Raw genomic sequence first — 24618 nt, forward strand, 5'->3', positions numbered from 1 at the left:
CTATAACAGTAGCAGACAGATGTCTGCTATAGGACATATGCTGCTTCACAAGAAGGCATCATGCTTTACAGATTGCCTGTAAGAATATATTGCATCAGAGGAATATAAATCTAATTCAAAACTAAGTTTATCACAGTTTGTTGCACAGAAAGACAAATTCAGCTACCTCCTCCTTCTCTTTATCTATAGCTGTAATATATCTAATTCAGATAAAAAAGGAATGTACTAGAAGATGTACTAGAAGACAAATGATTGTCCAAGGGTTAAAAGTCTTGGTCCAGAAGTGGAAAATTAATAAGAATTAGTTTCCTAAGTACCTGCATTACTTTTGAACATGGAAGCTGGGCTCCTAAGCTACTTACGTGTTTGGGAGTATTTTGCCACACAATTTCTCTGTGCCATCTGCTTCTACTTCCATACTACCACTCATCAGGGAAAGATCATTTAAACTACAGATCTGCATACAGTGATTTGGGGTCTAAACTTTCAGACCTTTTTCATTATCAAGAAGCAAGATATGTATGTGTTTATACATGCTCCTGTCCTAACTGATACGTCTACTTATTATTTAGGATCACAAAAGAAAAAACAAAATATATATTAAACCGAGTCGCCATGTGGATCCCTTCACAACTGTTATTCTTGGCTGGCCAGACAACAACAATAATAATTCCAGTTTTCTCTGGTCCTGTGGTATGTGCATTTCCTGAACTTTTTCCACCAACTTCTATTTGATCAGTAACAAATGCACTGCAATGTCAGATCAAGTGGTGAAATCTGACTAAAGGATGGTATACTCTCTGGCTTTAAAGTTTGCCACTCACTGTACATGAAGAATGTCCTTCTACCTTACCCTGTTTTTAACACCAAACTAATTATGGTACATAATATGGCATAATACTCAGTTTTGTCTTTTCCCAAAGGTTTCAATTTTTCAAGGTGTGCCTGTTCTAAGCCCTCACTCTCATAGCCAAGAGCTAGTCCCAAGTGACTTACATAGTTAGGCATTTGCAAGATACATGTGTCTCAATAGAACAGCGATAATTAGCATTAAACATGATGCAAAAACATTTATGGCTGAAAACTGGATTGAGATTCAGGACATCTGTGTTTGTCCCCATATTTATCCCTGACCTCATACATTACTTTGAAGAAGTCAGGCTGTACTCTGATTACCCACTCTTTAAATTGGGTTCAGGAAACTTGTTTGCTCTATGGCAGGAAAGTCCTTTACAAGAGACACGGGATGTTATGACTATTCTAATTATAGAGGAAATGTTTGTGCAGGAGCTTGCTGGCCTGCGTGGAATGAATGTGTGCAGCAACAGATAATCCTAACCAACCAAACTGAGGTGCAAATCCCACCTTCCTGCCTTCCTCCTCCAAAGTCAGCAGTGACTGTCAGGGTTACAGTCCGAAACCATGGAAATGAAGAGAGGCAGGACGAGCAATGTCTCTATGTGACGGCAAAACAAGAACTGCAACTGAAAATCAGGTCTGTTTTTAAACCCTAGTATTCACTGGTTAATATTATTACTGCACAAACATAGTGTAAGGCCACAGTTACCAAAAATAATGAAAATAAAGTAAAAATGTACTTATTGTTGTAAATCTATTTATAACTTACCATCATAGGAATTACAGACAAGATGGGTCTTGCTGCATTTTCCAATCCACATTTCTGAACATAATCTTTTTATAAACTGAATAATATTCTTCCCAAAACCATTTAGGGATTTTGAATCCCCTACATCCTTTCAATGTTGAAGATTTCCATATGCACATCTCATTGAAACAATGGGAATAAAATGCCGTAAGATATGTCTGAAATTTCTACTAGACACCCAGATACACATTACTACCTTAAAAAATCTGTTCTTCAAGAGTCTAATGCCTCATTAAAGAGCAGTGGCAGTTCAATGATCTATTAATGTAATCATATCAGGAGCTTAAATAGAGGCAGGCTTCATTTGAGAGCCTGAATCAGTTTTGCAATATAAATAGTTTGCAGGTTCTGGTCCTCAGTCATGTTGAAAATGGAGATGAAGGTTCCTAAATCTCTTGCTTTAAAATTAAGTATTTCACTATTTGTGAGTCATGTGTCACCTGTTTCACGTTGCAGGGCTTTTGCAGATTTTCATCAAATGAGAGTAAACCAATCAACATCAAGGACTGTGACATCTCATACAGTTACTACCTGTAACTACCATCTTAATTCCTTACAGATGTGAGGCAAACTGCAAGCCAGTGAATGCGAGTGATGAAGTTGTTTTGAGTGTCTCTGAACAGAAGGATTCCCAGGCCATATATTATAACTGGTATTTAGATAACACGTTCCAAAGCAAGGTGAGAGCATCAGATTCGTCAGAAATACTGCTCACAAAAAAATAAACATCCATCCTGAGGGAAAGCCACGTGGCCTCGGAGTGATACTTTGTCAAATGGATGCTTTAGAAATAATGGTGAAGGCCGAGACAAGGGGGTGCCTGGTTTGGGAGGGGTTATAATGAAGGGCACCAAACTGCCACCCTGCTCCTGAAAAATCACAACAGAAATCACAGCAAAGAGCCTCTACTGTCATGTTTTCTTTTCTGTCTGATTTTCCAGTCTATGACCCTCCCTCTAGCCTGTGGCCTGACTGGTTTCCGGCAGAACTCTCTGAATTTGCTTCAAAGCAACACATCCATGTTAAAAATTAACAGCTCCTTCTTGCAGACACAGGGAGAAGCTTTTCAGATTAAAGTAACAGGTAGGGGCAAGCAGGGTTTTTCAGACTCCTTTGAGATAGTCTGCCATCATGACATCACACTGACGTTACACACACATAGCCTCGCTGACAAATATTAAGTTAAATTAGTCCATAAGTTGAGAGCTGTTATTTTATATGTGTGTTCTTTGAAATAATTATGAGCTAACTTTGCTCTCAGCTGTTGCATGGCAGGACAAATTCAGTTCTCTTACTTGAAGCTGTTCATAACTTTGTTAAGGCTCATCTGGAAATGAAGTTATGCTAAATGCTTGACCAAATAATACAGCTTTGCTTTATAATGCAAACACTACCATGTTTTTAATAGTTCTTCTCCTCTTATGGCTTGTTCGGTAGCGGGATTTAATTTCTGATTAGGCCTACCCTGATGTTTCTGGTGCCTGAACAAACAGCTTCATTGCTCAATAGGCAAGATTTACATCTGAAGATCAGTGCTGTCAGGGCATGATTATTGCTGACGTTCTGCTCCCTCCACTCCCAGCAATGACTCAGCGTGGCTACGGGGAGGAAACATACCTTGTCAGCACGGTGCCTCCGCCTGAGATCCCCAGTTGTACCGTGTCTCCCAAGCAGGGATCAGTGCTCACCACATTCACAGTCTCCTGCAGCGCTCCTTGCTTGGCAGATTCATGCCAATCTGGACATAACAGCCAGCTCACATACTGCTTCTATCTGAAATCAAGTAAGTCCTGAGGTGAACTGTTTGGCTAACTGCTTCTCCGTGTTTCTAGCAAACACTTTTACTGTTGCTAACAAGAGCAAAGGCACAACCTGCTTCTGCTCCCCAGGGAGACTGAGTTAATCAGACTGAGTTAATCAGGCCTGCACAGAGCAAGCCCAGCGTCCCCTCTTCTTAGAGAATAGGAGGTGTCTGTGTGGTGTCTGGTAGGTGACCCCCTCTTTCCTGTTTCAGATTCTCTCCTGCACTGTGGCCCGGATCCTGAACTCTTCCCAGTTTATCTTCCACTTGGAGAAGAGGAAAATAATTTCATTTTACATATGACAATTACTGTTAGCAACAGCTATGGTGATACAGTTCAAACTAATGCTTCGGTGAAGGTACACAGAAGAATTATTTTATTTCAAGATCTCTCAAGTTGATACGTAACCTGCGATTCACTTTTGGAGCTTCTTCCCATTTCATACTTATTAGTTCCCTTTGAATGTGCCATAATCACCATTTTCCTATCTAACAGAGACTATTCTCTGTGGACTCAAGGTAGTCAAAACAATCTTCCACTGTCCTTTCTCTAGGAAAGAAATTTAAAAGATGATCTATTTGGACATTGAGCAGCATAAGCTGTATTTAGTGAGTCTGGAGTTACTCTATGTAGGCCCCAGAAAACTTCTGCTTCTTCCACAGTACGGCGATCCTTATCAGGCCACCAAAAATAAAACATTAAAAATGGGGAACACAAAGTTTTCTGTCTCGTTCTAGCTAGGCTGTCAATAAGATCATCGTGGAAGTGGTTCAAAGATAACTATAATAGCGTTAGCAACGTTAAGAGCATATATGATTTCTTCATCAGGTTGGACATGCAGATATGATCGACGGGAACCTGACCCTGCAGGCTATTGTATCTGAGAAGGCAAACACCATCCTAAAAGATGGGAACAACAGCATGAGTCTTTTCCAGCTGTATAAGTCAGTGACATCAGTCCTTAATCAGGACATGCAAGAGGAAAGCTTTAACATATCTTTACAGACAGACACACGAAAAGAGGTCAGCCAGACACTTGTTTTCTTGCAGTACAATGCAATATAATGGACTCTTCATATTCTTTGTCAGCTCTTAAGTAATAAAAAGCTTATATATCACCCCCTGAAATCAATGGAGGTTTCAAGTTTCTAGTATCTGTCTCAGTGTTTGGCACAGGTTTCAGCTGTTTTTCACTATTTGCCCACCTAAATAATTTGTTTTATCGTCCATCAGTAAAAGAATTCATTCTCAATTGTTATTGCATTAACTTAAACTAATTTGGATGGTCTTTTTAAACTTAAAATCAATCTGATTTTCCACAAGCAATTTAAATATTAACAAAATGGCCTCTCCTGTGGGAGAAATATCCTATCTAATTTTCCCCAAAAGTACTAGATGGCAGGTAATTTTAGTTTGTTCCTTTCAGCTACCAGCTTATGTTTCAGTTATAAGCTTATATTTGTACAGTGCTTTGAGTGCCTCAGATTAAAATATCTAGAAAAATGCAATGTATCCTTCAATTACGATTCATTGTTTAAGTAACATCAATCATACATGGCTCTGCTTTCTCTGGAAGTAGCATTTATACAGTAATTCACATACATTAGTACAAATTCTCACAAGTAACTCTCGTTGCTGTTAATGGATGTTAAGTGCATAAACTCTCTGTGCTGGGAGGTAACATAAAACTTGTGATTATACATTTACAAAGGCAAGTGGCATCTTGTCAGTAGACCTAATATCAGTTCAAATGATCCTTGTTGTGGAGTCTTACTCTACCACATGATTTACAGCAAGCCTAGCTGTCAATATACAGCACTACTTGCACAGTCCTAATTAGCGTCTTATTCCTTTGCCTAATTATCCCTTTTCATCCCAAGCTCCGAGGGCTGATGCTGACAACTCTCTCTGCTGTTAACGTAACATCAGTGCAGACTGCTCTTAAGATGTCAGAAGTACTGAAAGAAATCACTTACAGGAGTGAAGAGCTGTCTGTCTCAGCTCAGGTAAGAAACAATGCATCTTATATCATCTCCTCACACTAATAGTACAGACTCGATTGCACCCCACTGACCTTGGAAGAGTTTTGCTGCCTTACAGTTATGTGTTCTTTACCCATTTTTTCAACTGTACCAGCATGTGTATTTTGACCAGAAGGGAATACATTTTGCTGTTTAGAGTAAGTGAATTAGGACTCTCAGACATTGTCTCAGCAACCACCACAATCCAGGCTATGACTGTCTGGCCAGTTACATTTTATGATACATCTTCTAGATGCAAACCTTAACTTTTAGTCAGAGGCATATTAGGATCTATATTTTATCTTGTAAAGCACTCTCAGAATCCTGAAGAAAAAGAGCCCAAGAGGGTTTTTCTAGAATTGCCCAGATCCATTAGTCCCTGATCCATGCACTTTCACAAAATGCACGTAGGCAAGCAGTCAGTGAGGCAGGAACGTGACAGCACCCAGAGGAACTGGGCACAAATATTCAGATTGGCCTCACAAAAGTATTTATTGAATCTTATCTGGCAACATGACATTATTAGTAGATGATGCTATTTATGCATAAGGAGTGAGCACATGGGAGGACAGAACAAACTGTCACTGGGGAAGTTTCCCAAATATGCTGGCGATAAATAGAGCTGTCCTGATTTCTGATGTATTATACAGTTGCAGCCAGACAATGTCTTGGGAGCATTTCAGCAGTATGTGGTTAACTTTGGCAAGACAAGAACATAGCTCAGCTTCAGCGCTCACCCTACAGTAAGGCTGCTAAGCGTATGCACACTGTGGGAATAGATATGTCCAAGCTTGCAGTGAACTTGCTTGGCTCCCTCACCACCCTGGGCTGAAAGCTGGCCAGTGCTTCTACAATCACAAAGCAATCACTGGCTGCATTTGGGCACAAAATAAAAATTGTAAAAGTCATTCTCCTTTGGCACTTAGCACAGCACAAGGCCAAAGCTATTACTTGCTGTTAATCCGATAGGGTTTGTGGAAATTAAGATTGAAATGCTCATGCACTTGACAATATGGTGGTATTTTTTGGACACGCCACCCAAAATTATAACCTAATTTACTACATTACTGTACATCTAAACTGTATCCTTGCCCAGTGTTTGACAGACAAGCTTCCTTCAGATGTTATTCATCTTTTTTATGGATTAAATCTGTAGAAGCAGGCTACATTTTTCAGGTCTGTATTACATGTTAGTATACCATCTAGTATATCATCTTTATTGGCGTTTGAGGTATTACCCCAGCACAAATAATTACAGTAAAAATAGAGTTAGGCACAAATAGTCCCATGAGATTACTTATGTTGCAATATTCAGTAAATGACACAAATGTCACTTCTGTCATTTGTAGTACCAACACATATAAACTTATCCCCTTGCTTCCCATGCAGGTGGAAGCTAGCAACACTCTAAAAGATGTCAGTGCTTCCTTGCTCACTGTAAACACAGAGGACAGCAGAGATGATCAGAAGCTAAAGGATGCAGCCAACTATCTATTTAATGCAGTGAGCAATGTTCTTAAAGCTTCTGTAGAAATCAGAGCTGCAAACACTTCAGTGCCAGAGGCAGAACAGGTAATTTTGATTTTGTCCTGTTTGTAGTGGACTGTGTGTGAACATTTGCTTGCTTTGGAAGGTTTTTAAGAGTTCTGCTGCCTCTCATATATTTAAATGGGCATTGGGTAGGGCTCATTGTGACACTATGATGGACTTGAATATCAAAGGAAACTTCTCCCCAGTTAGACCCGTTAGACTGAACAGTCTGTTAATGAAGATGATAGAAGTCTCTTAAGATTTGTTATGTTTAAAGCTGAACAGGGCAGAGCACTGGAGAACACAGCATCTGTGCATGACCTTGTTGTGGTTTAACCCCAGCCAGCAGCTAAGCACCATGCAGCCACTCACTCACTTCCCCCCCACCCAGTGGGTTGGGGGAGAAAATTGGGAAAAAAAAGGTAGAATTCATGGGTTGAGATAAGAACAGTTTAGTAGAACAGAAAGGAAGAAAATAATAATGATAATAGTAACAATAATAAAATGACAATAATAATAAAAGGATTGGAATATACAAAACAAGTGATGCACAATGCAATTGCTCACCACTTGCCGATCAATGCCCAGTTAGCTCCTGAGCAGTGATCCCCCCCCAGGCCAACTCCCCGCAGTTTATATACTGGGCATGACGTCACATGGTCTGGAATACCCCTTTGGCCAGTTTGGGTCAGCTGTCCTGGCTGTGTCCCCTCCCAACTCCTTGTGCCCCTCCAGCCTTCTTGCTGGCTGGGCATGAGAAGCTGAAAAATCCTTGACTTAGTGTAAACACTACTTAGCAACAGCTGAAAACATCAGTGTGTTATCAACATTCTTCTCATACTGAATCCAAAACATAACACTATACCAGCTACTAGAAAGAAAATGAACTCTATCCCAGCTGAAACCAGGAGAGACCTCTAATGGATGACAAGCACACAGAGATTTTTATCAGATTTGATTCTATCCCCTCCTTTTGCCCCATAATTCAAGGAAGCCACAGGTATTCAATATTCATGATGCAAATCAGCTCTGGTTGCTGCTTACACTTTTTCAGAAAGCCCACTCTGATTTTCTATTCAGAATTATGCAATGTGTTTATTTTGTCCTATCCTTTCCTATCTATATGCGAATTGTCACAGTTGCCTTTGTGTGCTTCCTGGGCTGAACATACTTTAACTTTCATCACTGCAAGGGAGTAGGGCATGAAATAAATCTAACCTGAGAGAAAAGGTTATGAACTGTTTGAACTCCCCCAGGATAACACACTAATAACATCCAATTAATACAAAACTACGTCTTGCTTTTGCAAGTAGCTAAACACTAAAGTGTGCAGCTAAAGGGCATTAATGTACAGAAGTGCATGAATATATTGCATTAAATTGATGTCATGTTTGTAGTGCTTCAAATTTCAATTTGTAGACGTTATAAATAATAGAACATAAAAGTAAAAGCTGTAAGATATTTATTTGCTGTCTGCAATGTTTTAATGAGAGTTACAGAAATTGAATTGCTGATTACAATAACTTTCTCTGAGATTAAGAAGCACATCACCAAGTTTGCCAGCTTTGTAAGACACTGAAAATCAGTATTTGTTCCTAAAAGGAAGTAAAGGCAAATAATGTGCACCTTGATGATTCTGAGGAGCTTTGTTGCAAGTTCCCTCCTCTAATCCTTTTCCAGAGTTCAATGTCGCACCAGCTCCTGAATACAGTTGAAAATCTACAGAGTGCCCTTCTGTTTGGGAAAGAACCCAATGATGAACCAACAGTCCTTACCACTCCTTCTGCCACAATGTATATACACAGGTAACAGTAACAGTGTGTCCCATCTAGGCTCCTGATAGTTAATCAGATTTGCCCCTAATATTCATTACATTGTCCTTAAATGGAACTACCCAACTACATATTGTAGCATAATGACAACTTCAACAGTGCAATGAGGCTGTCATTACTAACTGATAGTAAGAACAGCTTGGACTCCAAATAGCTTTAATAATGCTGCCTTAGAAATTCTCATGCTGTGTCTTCTTTGACCAGCAGAGAATTTACTACTATTTCCTGGATGAGGCAGTAGCCACTTACCTTTGAAATTATGTGGAAAACTCATGTCATGCCAGTTAAGGGTTTTTCTTCTTTTCCAAGTTGCCAGTAATGACATGTTATATAGAATTGTAGCCAGCTTGGCAGAAGCAAATGTAATCATGAAGAGCCTGACGAGGATTCTCCATTCCCTATAATCATCCCTAAATTGTTCCCCGAGAGCCTGGTTTTCATCCACACTTAACTGTGCATTCAAATCAAGAGCATGTTCACACAGAAACCAGGTATATCTTTCACATGAGTACACCTAGCTGGGTACAACTTCCTATCCAGGTACGCCAATTCCACCCCTTTTTTGGTGATTCTAAGGTAGCATTGTATGGAGTACTACTGTAGAAAGTATTTACAGGCAGAGTTAGAAATAGTTTTGCAACAGAGTTATATTCATGAAGTGAGAAAGCTTTTTCTCTAGATATGAAGTCCATGCTATTGATGGTTTTTTTCTGGTTTGTTTTTTGTTTGTTTGTTTTCCTATTGCTCTTTTATTCTGTTTTGCTTGTGTCCAACCCTAACTGGACAGATTACAAACAGAAAACATGGATGGCACATCCATTAACATCTCCAGTTCCAGCTCTGCCAGCTTTACTCTCCCGCCTGCTTCCTCTCTCAGTGTTTCAGGAGTTGATGATGAAACAGTGGATATAAGGGCAAGTAAACAGCTTTTATCTGACTGAATCTGATATACAACTTACATTCTTGATCTAGCACTTTTAGAATCTTTTCTCAGTTTACAATGAATACACAAGCACACAAGTCATCCCTCCTGTCATGCCAAGAAAATAATTTGAAATATTTTTGGTCAAAGAAGCTTTCGTTTATCTTAATTGCATGAGATTGTCTCAGCAAGCTGAGGAGGACTGAAACCTCAAATTGCCCATCCCATCAGCCCCTCACATTCACTTCTGATTCATACTTGCATGGCTAGAGAAGGCAATGGAATTAATCAATACCTATAAATCTATTTGCTATTTGTTTACATCTTATGCTCTGAGGAAGACGCAACAGTTCAGAGTCCATATCACCATTAAAGCTAACCTGCAGCAGTCCTGCTTCATAGCAGCTAGAAATACATGAGTTTGAGGCTCTCAGGTCCTGCAGGACACAAAAGTCCTGCAAATGTCCTGATGATAGCACATCCCTCACCTGAATTAGGATATGGTGTTTTCTCCCTCAAAACCATAGATTGCATATTATTGTCATATTTTTACAATAAATTTTCTAAAGGTCCCTCTGGTTGATTTGACACTCTCAGGAAACCCCTACAATACCTGCAAAACATTTTTTTTCACTGTGTCTTTTCCAGCTCTGCTGAAAATGTCCAGAGCCCACTGAAACCAGTGGAAACACATCTATTGTCTTACCTGAGCGTTAGGAGAGGCTCCTGAATCCTCTCATTGGACTGACGACTCTAACACACTCTTCTGTGCATTGCTATCATAGTAGAAATAGACTTCTGCTCCTAATTCCAAGAGGGGTGCCACAGCCTAGCTTTGGTGGAGTTACTTTGAAAGCGGCTTATGCAATTGCATTTTGATATCTGGTGTCTAAAAGGCAAAAGGGTTACAATGAATGGAAACTAAATAAACATTGTTGTACACATATCACATTTCAGAATCAAAATCACTTTCAAGGTTTGTGCTTGACCTACCGTAGGCATAAGGCAGCTTCTTATTTAAATCTGGATGCAGGCTTCTTTTAAGTCCAGTACTGTTTGGGTCTGAGCTCAAGCTTTCACTATTCAGCAATTTAGAGTGTGAATATAATGAAACATGGACAATAGCTCAATTGTCTGATTGTTAATGTCTTGCTAATAGATGGTGAGCTTTGCCGTGAATCCCTTTTTCTCCAGTGACACCAGTTTTGACATCAGTGGAACAGTGGGAGGTCTAAGTCTTACTGGTCTGGATGGCTTGATCATACCAGTTAGCAATCTCAAAGAGAACATCGAGGTAAACCCACTATTTTCTATCCCTCTCCCTCTTTTCCCATTTTTTCCTTTCTCTGTTAACGAACTGTCATTTGTGTAAACCATCTTCTGCCAGCTGACTGCAAATGGTGGTAGTATTCTTTACATTATATAATGGGATCATGGTGTCTGCATTTGTGATGGAGGGATTTCTGTGATGTGACGAATGAAATAACAAATATTTCTGTCTTTTCTTAAAAAGGAGGTATCTTGTTCTTCATTTAAATGTATGAGAATGCTGATGGTTGTGGAAACAGACTATAGATTACAGTCATCCCAAAACACAATGTAGGGTCTGATTTCATCATCCAGCGACTGTATGTTCATATTACCACTGTTTGGGCTTCCCAGCCGATGTATAAACTGCCATCTAAATCATTCATATGTGCACTTCATGTAGCCAGTGTTTCAGTCATAATCTCAGATTTTAGTTCAGAAATGCACCAAGGGTCATAGACTTTGTGATGCGTCTACACAGGTTTCAAATGAACTTTTCAGAAGTTAGCTGACAGTGTCAAGAAAATTACTTTGAAGCCAGTATTTTTGCTGGCCGTGCTTTCCCTATGTCATGAAAAAAGATTATCTAGCATGTGGCTATGTTGTGCTTATAGATAACAAAAGAAAGATACTTTGCTGTATTTAAAGCTATGTCTTTCTGTTTAAAACCAGATAATGTTACCAAGGCTTTCAGCAACTCAGGAAGATAAGATTATGTTGAATCTGGGCAATTTTAGCACTTTCCATGTCAACGTTACCTCAGAAAACACATCTATAGTGATCTACCTGGAATCTGAACATGACATTCCACTAATACTCTACTTAGGGTATGGTTATCACCCAAATGAAACTAACTATGATATGAAAAATCATCTGTTCTATAAGAAAACTACTGGAGGTAAGCTACCTTGTTAGTGACCCATGAACTTGTGCATTCTGGGCTGATGTAACCAAAAGACTTTCACCACCCACTGCAAGTTAAGTGCAGTCAGTATGGGGAATGCTCATCCACAACTTAACAGCACATGCATATATTTGCAGAATGAGCCTTGACCATGAGTTCAGATGTCTGACTGGAAAGAAACCTCTCAAAGGAGTTTCAATCTGTCATGCTTCAGAGTTTCAATCTCTAATATACAGAATTTACTAACAGTAGCAAAGAGTGGGATGCTTTGAACAATGAGTTGCTAAGAATTATTTCATAACTGTTTCTTCAGTTTGTTTATTTGATTATATGCAATACAGCTGCATAATTCTGGATTAGCATTTCTATATATACATTGAAACTAAAATATTTATGTTCAAGGTGAGACAAACACCTGGGTTCTTAGCCCAGAAGAACTCATTTTTGGAGAGGGAACCTACTATTTCATGGTTTTACAAGATATGGGAATGGATTCCACAGCCTATGACAGGCTAACTATAGCAGTCACTTGCTTTGCATCCCGCTGTGTATTTTGGGATGAGCACCAGGGGAACTGGAACAGCTATGGATGTCATGTAAGTAGAGCAAAACAAAACAATTTTTATATTACATACTTCAAAGCCAGCACTTATAACCACCAGCTTGCAGTGAAATGATAGCACTGAACTCACACCATAAACCAAGATCATTGAGACATTTTTAATAAACTGAAGAAGTTTAGTCATATGGACTAAGCTTCAAATGACATCTCCACTTCAATTTCTTGGGATGGCCCTCTATATAAGAAGAAATGGAAACATTCTGACAAGGCTGTATTATATTATAACACCTGTTTCTGGCTAGACATTAGAATTAATATTCCTTATTGGAACGTGAACAATTCTTTTCTGCATAGCAGTTCTCCACACTAACTTACCAATCTCAGCACTGTCTTTTCATTTGCTTGGTAAGTTATCTAATACTTTGAAGCCAAATGTTTTATCAGGAAATTTTTCTGGTTTTCAGGTAGGACCAAAAACAAATCCTAGAAGCACACAGTGCCTCTGCAACCATCTGACCTTCTTTGGGAGCTCCTTCTTCGTCATACCCAATGCCATAGATGTTAGCAAAACTGCACAGCTATTTAGTACATTTGTGGACAACCCTGTGGTGGTGACAACTGTAGGCTGCATCTTTCTGATGTATGTGCTTGTAGTTATTTGGGCTCGAAGGAAAGACATCCAGGATGATGCCAAAGTAAGTCTTCAGCTAATAAAGACTGAATGTATTTAGGCCAATTCCCACTTTGCCTAGCCTGTTTTAATAGGGAATCTTCAACCAATCCTACTCCCTTCCCGGTAACTCTCTGTTTACTGGTAAGTATATGCATTGTTCACAAGATGACAAACTCCTATCCACAGCTTGAAGGAATCCATTCCTACAGAACAGCTAACACACTGCCTGTATTGTGTCACTCTGCAGGTGAAAATCACAGTACTGGAAGACAATGACCCCTTTGCTCAGTATCGTTATCTTGTGACAGTTTTTACAGGACACCGCCGTGGGGCAGCCACAACCTCCAAGGTATCAGTGGCACTGTGTGGTAAGACAGTTTATGCGCTCATTGAGAGAACTGGATGAATAATGGAGCACCTGAGGCTATTAAACAGGACAGCTCAAATGCAATGTCTAAGGCAGAAGGTCCTCAGATTTGATGAAAGCAGTAAGAGTATGCCAGAGGAATAATCATACATAGGATCGAGACGTGCAAGTCTTCATTTTTCCATCTTATTCTCCAGGTGACTCTCACCCTCTATGGACTGGAAGGAGAGAGTGAGCCACACCATCTAACTGATCCTGATACACCAGTCTTTGAACGTGGAGGAGTCGATGTTTTCCTACTCTGTACCTTCTTCCCTCTTGGGGAACTGCAGAGTATTAGATTGTGGCATGATCATTCAGGGGACAGTCCATCCTGGTAAGTGGAGATCTGGAGATCATGGGAAGTAAAGATCCACAAATATTTTTTGATAATGATAACAGTTTTCCTTTTCTAGCACTTGAAAATTTTCCTTTCTACAGTTCTAGAAAGGAAAGAAGTGTTAGTCTCTCATTTTCGCAGATGAATAGATCAAATCATAATCTAAATTGCAGGAGCATATACTTCCCATATCCTGTGTCCAGTATAGGATGGGATGTGTTCTGTGCCTTACAGTTTAGACACAACATAAGAAGCCAAATGCCAGAGTTTGTCCTCCATAGTCTTGTCGAGTCCTGAATTTCACATCACTCAGTTACATGTGAATGTGCCCTGTATGTTTTTCCGACAGGTATGTGAATCGAGTATTGGTCCATGATCTGGCATGGGATCAGAAATGGTACTTCCTCTGTAACTCTTGGCTAGCCATTGATATTGGAGAATGTGTCCTAGATAAAGTGTTCCCAGTAGCTACAGAACAGGACATGAAGCAGTTCAGGTACCTTCTATTTTATGGACTTTTTTACTCGATAGCAATCAGTCTAGAAAAGCAACTATGCAAAAAAGATCAAACGCCTACACAAAAATGAAAACAAGGGAGGCCCTTCTATTGCCCTCAAAGGGCTCTGAACAAGGAAAAGAAGAAGGATGGTTAAGTAAGTCTAATCGTTACCCTAACAGTAATACCACACTGGAAATACTGGTATTAAAGAAGGATAGCCTGACAAGACCTACAGAAACCCAAGCATCTTCTCGCATGTGTAATTTCCCTAACAATTTATACAGAAACTGCTTATGATTAGCTTTCTCTCCATGGTGTGGCCAGAAGGAAAGGACATAAGTAGCTATGACCATTCCATGCAAATCAAGCCATGATATTTGGTAATTTTTCACAGTTATTTGCTCTGATAGTGCCTAGAAGCATGATCAGGTCAGGACCCTGAACTACAGCTTTATTCTTTCCTTTCCTTTCTAAGTATCCATTTGATTTCCCTCTTCTCCTTCCCAGCAATCTGTTTTTCATGAAGACCTCCAAGGGTTTCCAGGATGGACACATCTGGTACTCGGTTTTCAGCCGCTCCCCACGAAGCTCCTTCACACGAGCCCAGCGCGTGTCATGTTGCTTCTCACTGCTTCTCTGCACCATGCTGACCAGCATCATGTTTTGGGGAGTGCCAAAGGATCCAGCTGAGCAGAAAATGGATTTGGGTAACAATCCTCACCATTGCTTGGGCAGGGAAATAGAGAGACAGCAGAATCTAGAAGCAGGGCGGTTGAACAAATAGGCTTTTTCACAAGAGAGAGATCTGATTGTTGCTGGGGTTATTTTTTACTCCTCCCTTCTGTTTGATCTTGACAGGTAAGATTGAGTTCACATGGCAAGAAGTGATGATTGGCTTTGAGAGCTCCCTCCTCATGTTCCCCATCAACCTGATCATTGTGCAGATCTTCAGGAACATACGATCCCGGCCAGCCACACAAGGGAGAGAGCAGAAGCCGGGAAAGAATGGTCGAGTGTCCCCAAGCCTACCTCCCACCCCGCAGGTCACCCAGGCTGTCTCGCTCACTCCGGAGGCAGTGGTAAAGGCAAGTCCCTGTGGCTGCTCCCCACTGCCCTCTGCTGCCATGCACTACCCGACATCCCCAGTTTAACAGCAAAAACCTTCCCGGTCAGATGCCCTTCAGCTTGTCTGAAGCGAAAAGCCAGTTACACACTGGTGCAAAGCTCTCCTCATTTACCCATCTACATGGAATCCCCGACTTCATTAAGATCTGCCTGTGTACGTCCCAGCCCTAGCACGACTACTATGTGCGACCAAAATCACCGCATTCAGGGGTTAAAGCAAACATTAAGCAAGACAGTGAAGATAAAAGGTATCATAGATCCCGTCTTTCTCAGCTTAGCTCCTCAGGCAGGTAAGCTGTATTTTTGAATCCTGAAAGCTGTCTTGCTGAACTCATTGAAATCTGCCTGTCACATCCAGCACTGTAGGACGTGCTATCCCTATCTGTTCAGGAGATTTTAGCAATTGGTGCAGCTCCCAGCCAGTGGTGCCTTCAGATCACATCAGCTTAAGTCAACTGCAGCTAGAGTCACTGCTGTGCTGCTGCTGTCTTTTCTAGGACATAAGAAGAATTGCCAACTCACTCTTTAAAGCCCTGAAGACTCCATCTCTCACTTCAGTATCAGATCTTGGAAAATCAACTAACATCAACACACTTTTGGCATTGGTTGAGGACATCATTTGCCAGCAGAACAGAGCTGGGCAAGAGTTTTATGATGAGAGCAAGAAGAAGGATGACCCTATAATTGTCACACTAGGTGCTATGGATATACAAGGTAAACAACACAATGTGACATGCCTACTGAAACCTTCGTAGTGAAAATATTAGTAACGCTGGATGTGATGACCCAAGTTCTTCTTACATTCTGACTTAAAGGCAGTTTCAGAATCAGAGAATCGTTAAGGTTGGAAGGGATCTCTGGAGATTGTCTAGTCCACCACCCTGCTCAGGGCAGGGTCAGCTGGAGCAGGTTGCCCAGGATCACGTCCAGTCAGATGTTGAATATCTCCAAGGGTGGAGACTCCACAAATTCTCTGAGCAACCTGTTCCAGTGTCCAACAGCCCTCACAATACAGAAGTTTTTCCTTATGTTCAGACAGAATTTCCCATGCTTTAATTTGTGCCCATTGCCTCTTGTCCTTTCACTGTGCACCACTGAGCACCCAACTGAGTAAAGACACTGTGAAATCTCTATTTTTTATGCTGTGGAATTAAATGTTAGCTACCAGCCTGGCTTGGGAGCAGGATCAGTATCTAATAGCATAAAGGCTCACAAATATCAGTTGTTTCAGTCTTTTTGTCCTGTCCTTTTTTTCTTCTTGGCCTTGTGCTGCTGTTCCTTTCAGTCTGACTCTTAATTTCGGCATTTATTTATTTCCAATTAAATGAGAATATATGAGTAAACAATCCCACTGATTTCATTAAGACTCACATTCAGCTTTTCTGATGAGTGTACCAAGCTACTAATTGCACAGGTAAACTATGAATAATTTAACACTTGATCTTATCTGACTTCTCTATTAAGATTTTAGGATCTCTGTCTAACTAAGTTGCCTTCTGGCAACAATTCCAGTCCATTCCAGCAGAAGAGCATTAAGCCCTAGTACTAAAGCTGCTTTTACATGTCCCTTCAAATGTTACTCTTTACTTTGTCATATTCACAATCTTGAGCTCCAGTTCTGCTGCCCTTTGTGCTGAACAGTATTTTAATCTAGGAATAGCTATGCTGATTTTATTCAAAAATAAATAAATAATTCTTTGCCTGCAGAAAAAACAAGAAGCCCAACTCCAGAGAAGGGAACATGTGAGCGACTGAAATACAGTGATTACAATCGCTGCTTGTACATGCAACTCCAGCATGTAGAGATGGAACTGGAATTACTGGGGCCCCATACATTTCAGATGCCTCAGAGTTACACACAAGCTGTTCGTCAGGTTCAGCATATGAAGAACCTCCTGGAGAACAGGATCTGCTCATCAGCGTCCATCAGTGAGAGGTAACCTAGTTCTCCTCTCATTCTCAGTATAAGTAAATTCAGTTCATGAATTCAAAACTGGTCAGGATGATGGTCCCCAAATAGTTGCTGCTTAATATGTGCTAGATAACCATTATTATAGCTGTAGAAACACATTTCACTATTATACTATTGTAGGAGCAACAAAGAAATTTCAATGCACTGTGAACAGCACACAAAAGCAATAATGACAGATCATCAGTCTGTCAGTTTTGCCTCCAAAATTGAATGTTACAATACAGTGCCACATGATAGTAAAAGGCTGGGATAATCACTGAGCTCCAAAGTCTCAGAAGTCTCTTCAAATGTATGGATAAAGAAAAATTAATAAGCAGACAAATATTTCAGTGAAATATGATAATTAAGTTGGAAGTATTGAAAACAATAGCACTAATTATCTCTCTGGCCTCACAAGATCTTGAGGCTTTGATCATAAGAGATGTATCCAGCAGCTAAAATGCACTCGTGGTTTTATTTGTCAGTATTTCTACTGGAGGTTCAATTATGCATGAACTGAGGAGTAAATAAACCCATCATACTTGTTTTGATTTTAGCTGATCTCTGCACACTTCCTCATATTTTTGCTCACTGTACTTTTTGCTGTCCGTATATCCTATACAGGTGCATTATTTAGAAGAATTTAGAATATTTTGATTGAGATTTTAAATCATAAGATGTTGCCTATCCCCACTGAACCTGAAGGCTGTGATTTTGGCTTCTGTTCCACTGCAGACTGATTTTTTCCCTTCTTGTTGACTCTCAAGGTGGTCCCTTACTCCAAGCTTCTCCTGTGATGGCAAAAAAAGTTCTTCCAAAGGGCTGCCCTGGTGGTTTGTGTTCATTGCTTGGTTCCTTGTTGCAGTCACCAGTGGTGTATCTGGGTTCTTTACCATGCTCTATGGGCTGCATTACGGCAAGGAGAACTCCATCAAGTGGCTGATCTCCATGGCCATCTCCTTCTTGGAAAGTCTTTTCATCACACAGCCCTTGAAGGTGAGATCCTCAGAAATACAACCACTGGCCAATATCAACTTATTCTACTATCATTTCTGGAAGACAATGTAATGTGTTCTAAAGAATCACAGGATTTAACAAGTAAAATGAGAAGTCTTTGCCCTTAAAACAAGAGCTAGCAGGTGGTTTACAGAGTTCTGTTATCTTTTGCTGACATTAACTCCATTAGTTTCATCTCCCTTGTTTTGTCAGAGTTTAATAATAGGTGATGAGGTTTCTGACCAGGGAAGATGTGTCATATGGCAAAATCAGTTTAGCTGGATGGACCTCAGCACTGCACTGTTCTCTTGTTTATGAGCTTCAGCTGCATGAGTTCAACAAAGCCAAAGCCCAGTTGTTCTCTTGCAGTGTCTGGATCCAAAGGGACCCAGGTCAAAGCCTGAGCTTGTTTATATGAAATGGGTATATGTTGTGTCTATAGCTAATTCTTTCCAGGTGCTGGGATTTGCTGCTTTTTTTGCTCTGGTTCTGAAGAAGGTGGAACATGAGGATGAAGAAAACACAGCTATTGATGGGCCTTTATCTGCACCAGGTAACTGCCCATAAAGTAAGAAATTATTAAAGAAAGTGAAGTGTTCTCCAAGCCTTTGGAGTGCTTTATGCACAAATATGTGACTCAGCTGAGAACTTCACTGGTTATCTTTATATACCTGAATCTTAGCTGACAAGGTTAGCAGAAATCACTAAATCCACAGGTGCTGTGACTATGTGCCTACCCATTAGCATTCCCAAGACCAAGGTGGACGTAGAAACAAACCGAAATAACTGATTTTGTGCCACTTGGAGAAAATATAATGGCCACTGTATGTTTAGGTTGGATAAATCTTGCAGAACACTTAATGAAAGAGACCACAAGGTCAAAAAGAATAACAGAAGAAGTTCTGGATCAAAAGAATAATGTCTCCTTTTTTATCTTTTTACCACTGCAAAGATATATACATGCACAATCTCCCCTAGCCCTGTTGTAAGATTGCCCCTGTTACTGGAGGATCTACTTGCTGCCAGGATACTGATATTTGGCTCCTTCCTTCCCTCCATCCCTGGCTTGCCTATGTCAGGAAAAAAGAAGTATTCTCCTATATTGATTCATAATAGATCAAGATCTGTACAAGTGGATAGTGAATGACTTTTCAGTACATCAACATTCAAGGAACATCTAGAAAAGAAAATAATGAAATGTGGCAAACTGACTGAAGCCATTATAATAAAAATTAATGGATCAGTGCTATTAGTATGCAGTAACCATGCTTAAATATTTTAGCTCTCACGTCAGACATAAGAAAAATCAACTATACGAGCAGGCTTGTTTTAGCTCTGTGCAGACATCTCAGTATTCATGGCATGGCTTGCAACAAAACCTGTAACTATTCCAAAACCTAGCAAAAATAAACACGTGACCCACTGCAAAATGCACTCTTCATCTGGATTGGTAGATCTTTATCTGATAAGCATATCTAAAACTCTCTCTCAAGGAAATTTCCCACCTCCTTTAAGTCTTATATGAAAGTTCTCAGTTCACATACTTTTCCACAACCACAATTACCTGTATTACTCCCATAAACCAACCAGCAGCTTCTGCAATCACAATCATGTCTAAAAGAAGCTGACACCAGCAGACAGGAGTCCTAGGGCACAGCAAAGAATCCTGATCTACAGCTTCCTTCCTAATCAGCCTCAGGTTCTGAATACACCACCTTCTGAGATGCTCAGCCTAGAGAGAGACACCTGGACAACACCTGGTCCTAAACCTAACACACTGTGTTTGTGAGCTCCTTCCCTCCCCACTATGTGCCTTACTATACTAACTGTTTAAATCACATCCCCTGTCTTCCTACGGGAAAGCATTAAATAGAAATGTTTCCTTATAAAGTCCAAAGAAACAAAAAGTAGGACATAGATGATCTGTTGACTAATTCCAGGGTTTACTGCTCTCACTCACAGGTGATTCAAATCCTCTCTTTGGAGCCCGACGGGACAGTAGAAGCAATATTTACCAGCCACCTCCTGCTGCTGATGTGGAGAAAATGAAAATCAGTTGCATGAAGGAGCAGAAAGCATTTGCCCTCATCAGAGAAATCCTGGGTATTATCCATATGTAGATTATCTTGTTTTATTCAGTAGTATTCATCAGTATTTTTACATCAGTGACAATATTGTTCTCTTGGGTGAAAAAGTTCTGGCATATCTTTATCTTTCTGCCAGCCATTATGGTGTAGAGACCGGCTGTTCAGTGGCAGTTGGAGCTGAAAGGAGGTGGGAATGTTAGCTGGAGATAAAAGTGTGGCTAAGGCTTGATTTTATGGTAAAGAAACACATTACAGACACAAGAGGTTAAAGTTAGAAAGGGTAAAAGGAGGAGGTCAACAGGCAAATGAAGTTGAAATCAAAAGAACAGATGGAGGCCATCATTCTAAAAGCAGATGGTATCTATAGATAATGATTTATACCCCAGTTTTATTTCCTCTAAAAACAATGGAAAAAATTACCTCAATTTCACTTGGAACAAAGTTAGACTACTTGTTTTATTTAGAGCTGTCACGACTATTGGTGTTCAGCCAGCCTTCCCACTTATTTTCTCCACAGCCACTTGTATTCCAAATGTGATATGCTTAAACTGCAGCACATTGAAGTAGCTTGTGTAAATTCATTAGTGCTGGTCAGTCAGAGTCTAGTAAAGCATCTCCTTAACCTACTAAGTGATGACAGCAGTAATCATTCATGCAATCTGTTTTGAATAGCAGTGTTAATTCTGAGTTCAAGTGTTGTCTTCTTGTTTTTTTCCAGCCTATCTGGGATTTTTATGGATGCTGTTACTGGTTGCCTATGGGCAGAGAGATCCCAATTCCTACTACTTAAACAAACACATTGAGAACAGCTTTACAGATGGATTCCGCGATGTTTACAGTTACCAGGATTTTTTCACGTGGGCAAACACTACCTTAGTCAAAAACCTTTATGGATCATATAAAGGTGCAGAGTCACACTGTTTCATTTCAGCTTGCCAGATTCTGAAACATTATCTTTTATACATATCCCTAACTTGCATATGCATATTTGACTGGAGAAAAACTGTGAGTGTAAAAGGCTAGTATGGATTCTTATAATACGAATACTAGTGGATAACAAAACCCCCACAGCCTGACCCCGAGTTTAACGTGCCCTGATATTTTCCTTATATTTAATATAAACCAAAAGTTCTGCACTGTAATGTTACATTTTTCACATTTTACATTACTTAATTCAGACATATGCCTCAGTTTTACATGAGTAGTTTCTGGAATTCAAAAAAAGAATGGCAGATAGGTGGCACTATAAAGCTACTCCTGAGGAGAGCTCTGTTTCCATCATGACTTAGGTCAATGCAAAGGCTAATTATGCAATATCACCATGTTTCTATCTAGCCATATCCAGTAATAAATATGACCCATTTCCCAGCTCACATTTAAGACTAAACTAAAATGTTGAAATACATTAGCAGAGTTGTTAATTGGACATGACAGGCACTGACCAACTGTGGCCAAATGAACAACCCATACAGCTACTCTGCTGTGACTTGCTTCAAGTCACTTTTCTCCTCCAGGCCTCAGTTTCCTTCTGTATAAAATACAGATAGGTAGTGATGCTGAACTCTGTTATCTAAGAACTCAGTTCAAATCGACATGAAGGCTTTCTTTTCATGGCTATTTTGCTTACAGTGTTTTTGAGAAAAGAATCTATAGCAAAATATTAATGCATCAGTGAATCATAAATGAAATGAAATGAGGAAATATTATTAGTAGTAGTTCTGTCATATTGCCAGTGCTGCTCTTTTCCATCTCCTGTTTAGGATTCATTACAGATGGCAATTCCAAGCTGGTGGGTGGTGCTCGAATTCGCCAAGTAAGAGTGAAAGGAAACACCTGCCCTATTTCTCCCAAACTCCAGCGTGTCGTTCAGGAATGCCATGCTCCATATTCCCTGCAAACAGAAGACACATCAGTTTATGGGGAACACTGGAATACTTCAGTCTTTGATAACTCCTCTGACTTGAGCTCAGCATGGCAGTATCAGAGTCAGTCCAAATTGAGAGGGCACGCCAGCTGGGGCAAACTTGCCATCTACAGGGGAGGGGGATATGTGATTCACCTGGGAACTGATCCTAAGAATGCCTCCAGGTACCACTTGTATTCTTGTAAATTATTAGTGTGGCGTCAGTGATGCTCTTTACCCAATTTAAGATTCATTCTAGATTGCATCCCAAGTTTTCCTGCTGTGCATTGTGCTGAATATTGTAGATGTTACTGTGGTGCCATTGTTGTAGTTTATGTTCCTATCATCTTGCTCCATGCTAGCTAACAACCAGGATCCAAAATTAGAACCTTTTTCTCCTAACATATATGAAGTAAATGATCAGATACCTGAGGCATCTCAGGTTTAGCACTGGTCAATATCTGGTATCTGCTTCTCCAGAGCAGCCAAAAAAGAAACTTACCACCTAGACTAATAGTACAAATATCCCCTACACCCACACTTGACAGACCAGATGTCTTCTTGAACATCTTACCTCTGGTTTACTCTTTCTCTCTGATAATATCCAAACACTCCTATGCTCCACGTGATACTCTTATCTTTCATGTATGAATTAGATCACTGGCTATACATTTTTTGGCAGAATTCTCCAGTACCTTTTCAACAACGTCTGGCTAGACACCTTCACAAGAGCAGTGTTTGTTGAATTTACAGTCTACAATGCCAATGTGAACCTGTTCTGCATTATAAGCCTGATGTTTGAAACCAATGCTTTAGGTGAGAACCCTTTTTAAGTTACACATTTCTGAAGACAGCATGCAGTGCACCTACAGAGGGTAGATTTACATGCTGTCAATGTTTACCTAGTTCTTTAGTCAGTAAACATAAGTGTTTTAATAAATCTAATCATGACAGAATCAATGCAAAATTTATAAACCATTTAGGAAAAATGTTGCATCACAGTAACACAGACCGTAATGGATTATCTAATGTTTGCTTATGCTGTAGTCATCTGCTGATGAAGAAAACATGGTAGTGAAACTTAATCTCCAGAATTTACACAACAGGAACATGAAAAATTATGTTTCCTAATCATTTCAGCTAATCAATACAATATTAAGACAAAAAGTACAAATAACAGAGTCTGTCTTTTTTGTTCCAGAAGACTTCTAATATACAGCCATGTAGTCATATAATACATAATCTGGACACAACAAAGAAAATAGTGTAACTAGATTCTGGATTGAAGGCCATAGAAAAACATTTAATCTGAGCAGTAGCCTCCCTCAGGTCTGTCCTAGTATCGGAAAATACCCAAACCAGACCACCGAACTGAACTCTTTTTCTTCTCAGAATGAGATTCAGATTTACATCTCCAGGTCCTCCTGCTACATTTCTGCATTTATAGTCCAATCCAAACTCAGCCCTGCTGGGATTAATATCATACTATCATACAAGAGAGCACTAGCACTCTAAAAGCCATCAACTGCCTGAAATTCCTATTTGAGGAAAATTTCAAAGAACACTTATAAGACTACTCACACTGGATTCAGTCTCACATTGGTGTGAATGCACGTACAGAAGTCTTACTGGTTAACTAAATTGTTTGAATGAAAACAGAGATATAATTATTAGAGCACTAAAGGTGAACATTGTTTGTTTTTTAGGGGCCTTCTTCACAAGCGCAGAGCTGCAAAGTGTCCGGCTTTACCCATACACCAACAGTCTCCACATCTTTGTCGTTGCAGCTGAAGTAATTTATTTCCTCTTTATTGTGTACTACATGATAGTACAGGTGAGACCCAATGGAAAGTTCGGCTGACAGCATCACCTTGTGTCTGGTTTTGATTTAGGACTGTACTTGATTTCGGTAGTGCTGCTGCTGGCTTGCACCAATGAAAGATTGAATCAGATACTATATCTGTATTAAGTAATATGAAGGTGACATTTTATTTGACTGGGATGCTTCTTTTGAGAAAAATAATGAGATATTAGTGCACGATGTAGTTTTATCAATGTGCAGTAGTCTGCTTTATTGCGGAGAGGCTAGCT

General features: G+C 39.9%; 1 protein-coding gene across 1 annotated transcript in view; it reads left to right on the forward strand.

Moving 5' to 3' along the window:
- The window catches only part of PKD1L3 (polycystin 1 like 3, transient receptor potential channel interacting), a 42212-nt gene that overhangs the window by 11553 nt on the left and 6041 nt on the right, over positions 1-24618 (forward strand). The window contains exons 10-38 of the mRNA XM_075039955.1: positions 573-693; positions 1288-1495; positions 2226-2346; positions 2608-2749; positions 3249-3449; positions 3681-3826; positions 4297-4491; positions 5349-5474; positions 6879-7061; positions 8700-8824; positions 9639-9765; positions 10933-11067; positions 11754-11979; positions 12388-12581; positions 13012-13242; positions 13468-13569; positions 13785-13963; positions 14316-14462; positions 14973-15172; positions 15324-15550; positions 16088-16304; positions 17298-17526; positions 18309-18537; positions 18994-19090; positions 20500-20640; positions 21343-21528; positions 22385-22712; positions 23210-23343; positions 24234-24361. Of these exons, the coding sequence (XP_074896056.1) occupies positions 573-693; positions 1288-1495; positions 2226-2346; positions 2608-2749; positions 3249-3449; positions 3681-3826; positions 4297-4491; positions 5349-5474; positions 6879-7061; positions 8700-8824; positions 9639-9765; positions 10933-11067; positions 11754-11979; positions 12388-12581; positions 13012-13242; positions 13468-13569; positions 13785-13963; positions 14316-14462; positions 14973-15172; positions 15324-15550; positions 16088-16304; positions 17298-17526; positions 18309-18537; positions 18994-19090; positions 20500-20640; positions 21343-21528; positions 22385-22712; positions 23210-23343; positions 24234-24361 (5025 nt within the window). The remainder of the gene's footprint in view (positions 1-572; positions 694-1287; positions 1496-2225; positions 2347-2607; positions 2750-3248; positions 3450-3680; positions 3827-4296; positions 4492-5348; positions 5475-6878; positions 7062-8699; positions 8825-9638; positions 9766-10932; positions 11068-11753; positions 11980-12387; positions 12582-13011; positions 13243-13467; positions 13570-13784; positions 13964-14315; positions 14463-14972; positions 15173-15323; positions 15551-16087; positions 16305-17297; positions 17527-18308; positions 18538-18993; positions 19091-20499; positions 20641-21342; positions 21529-22384; positions 22713-23209; positions 23344-24233; positions 24362-24618) is intronic.

Source organism: Buteo buteo, chromosome 11 (assembly GCF_964188355.1).
Source record: "Buteo buteo chromosome 11, bButBut1.hap1.1, whole genome shotgun sequence".
Taxonomy (NCBI): domain Eukaryota; kingdom Metazoa; phylum Chordata; class Aves; order Accipitriformes; family Accipitridae; genus Buteo; species Buteo buteo.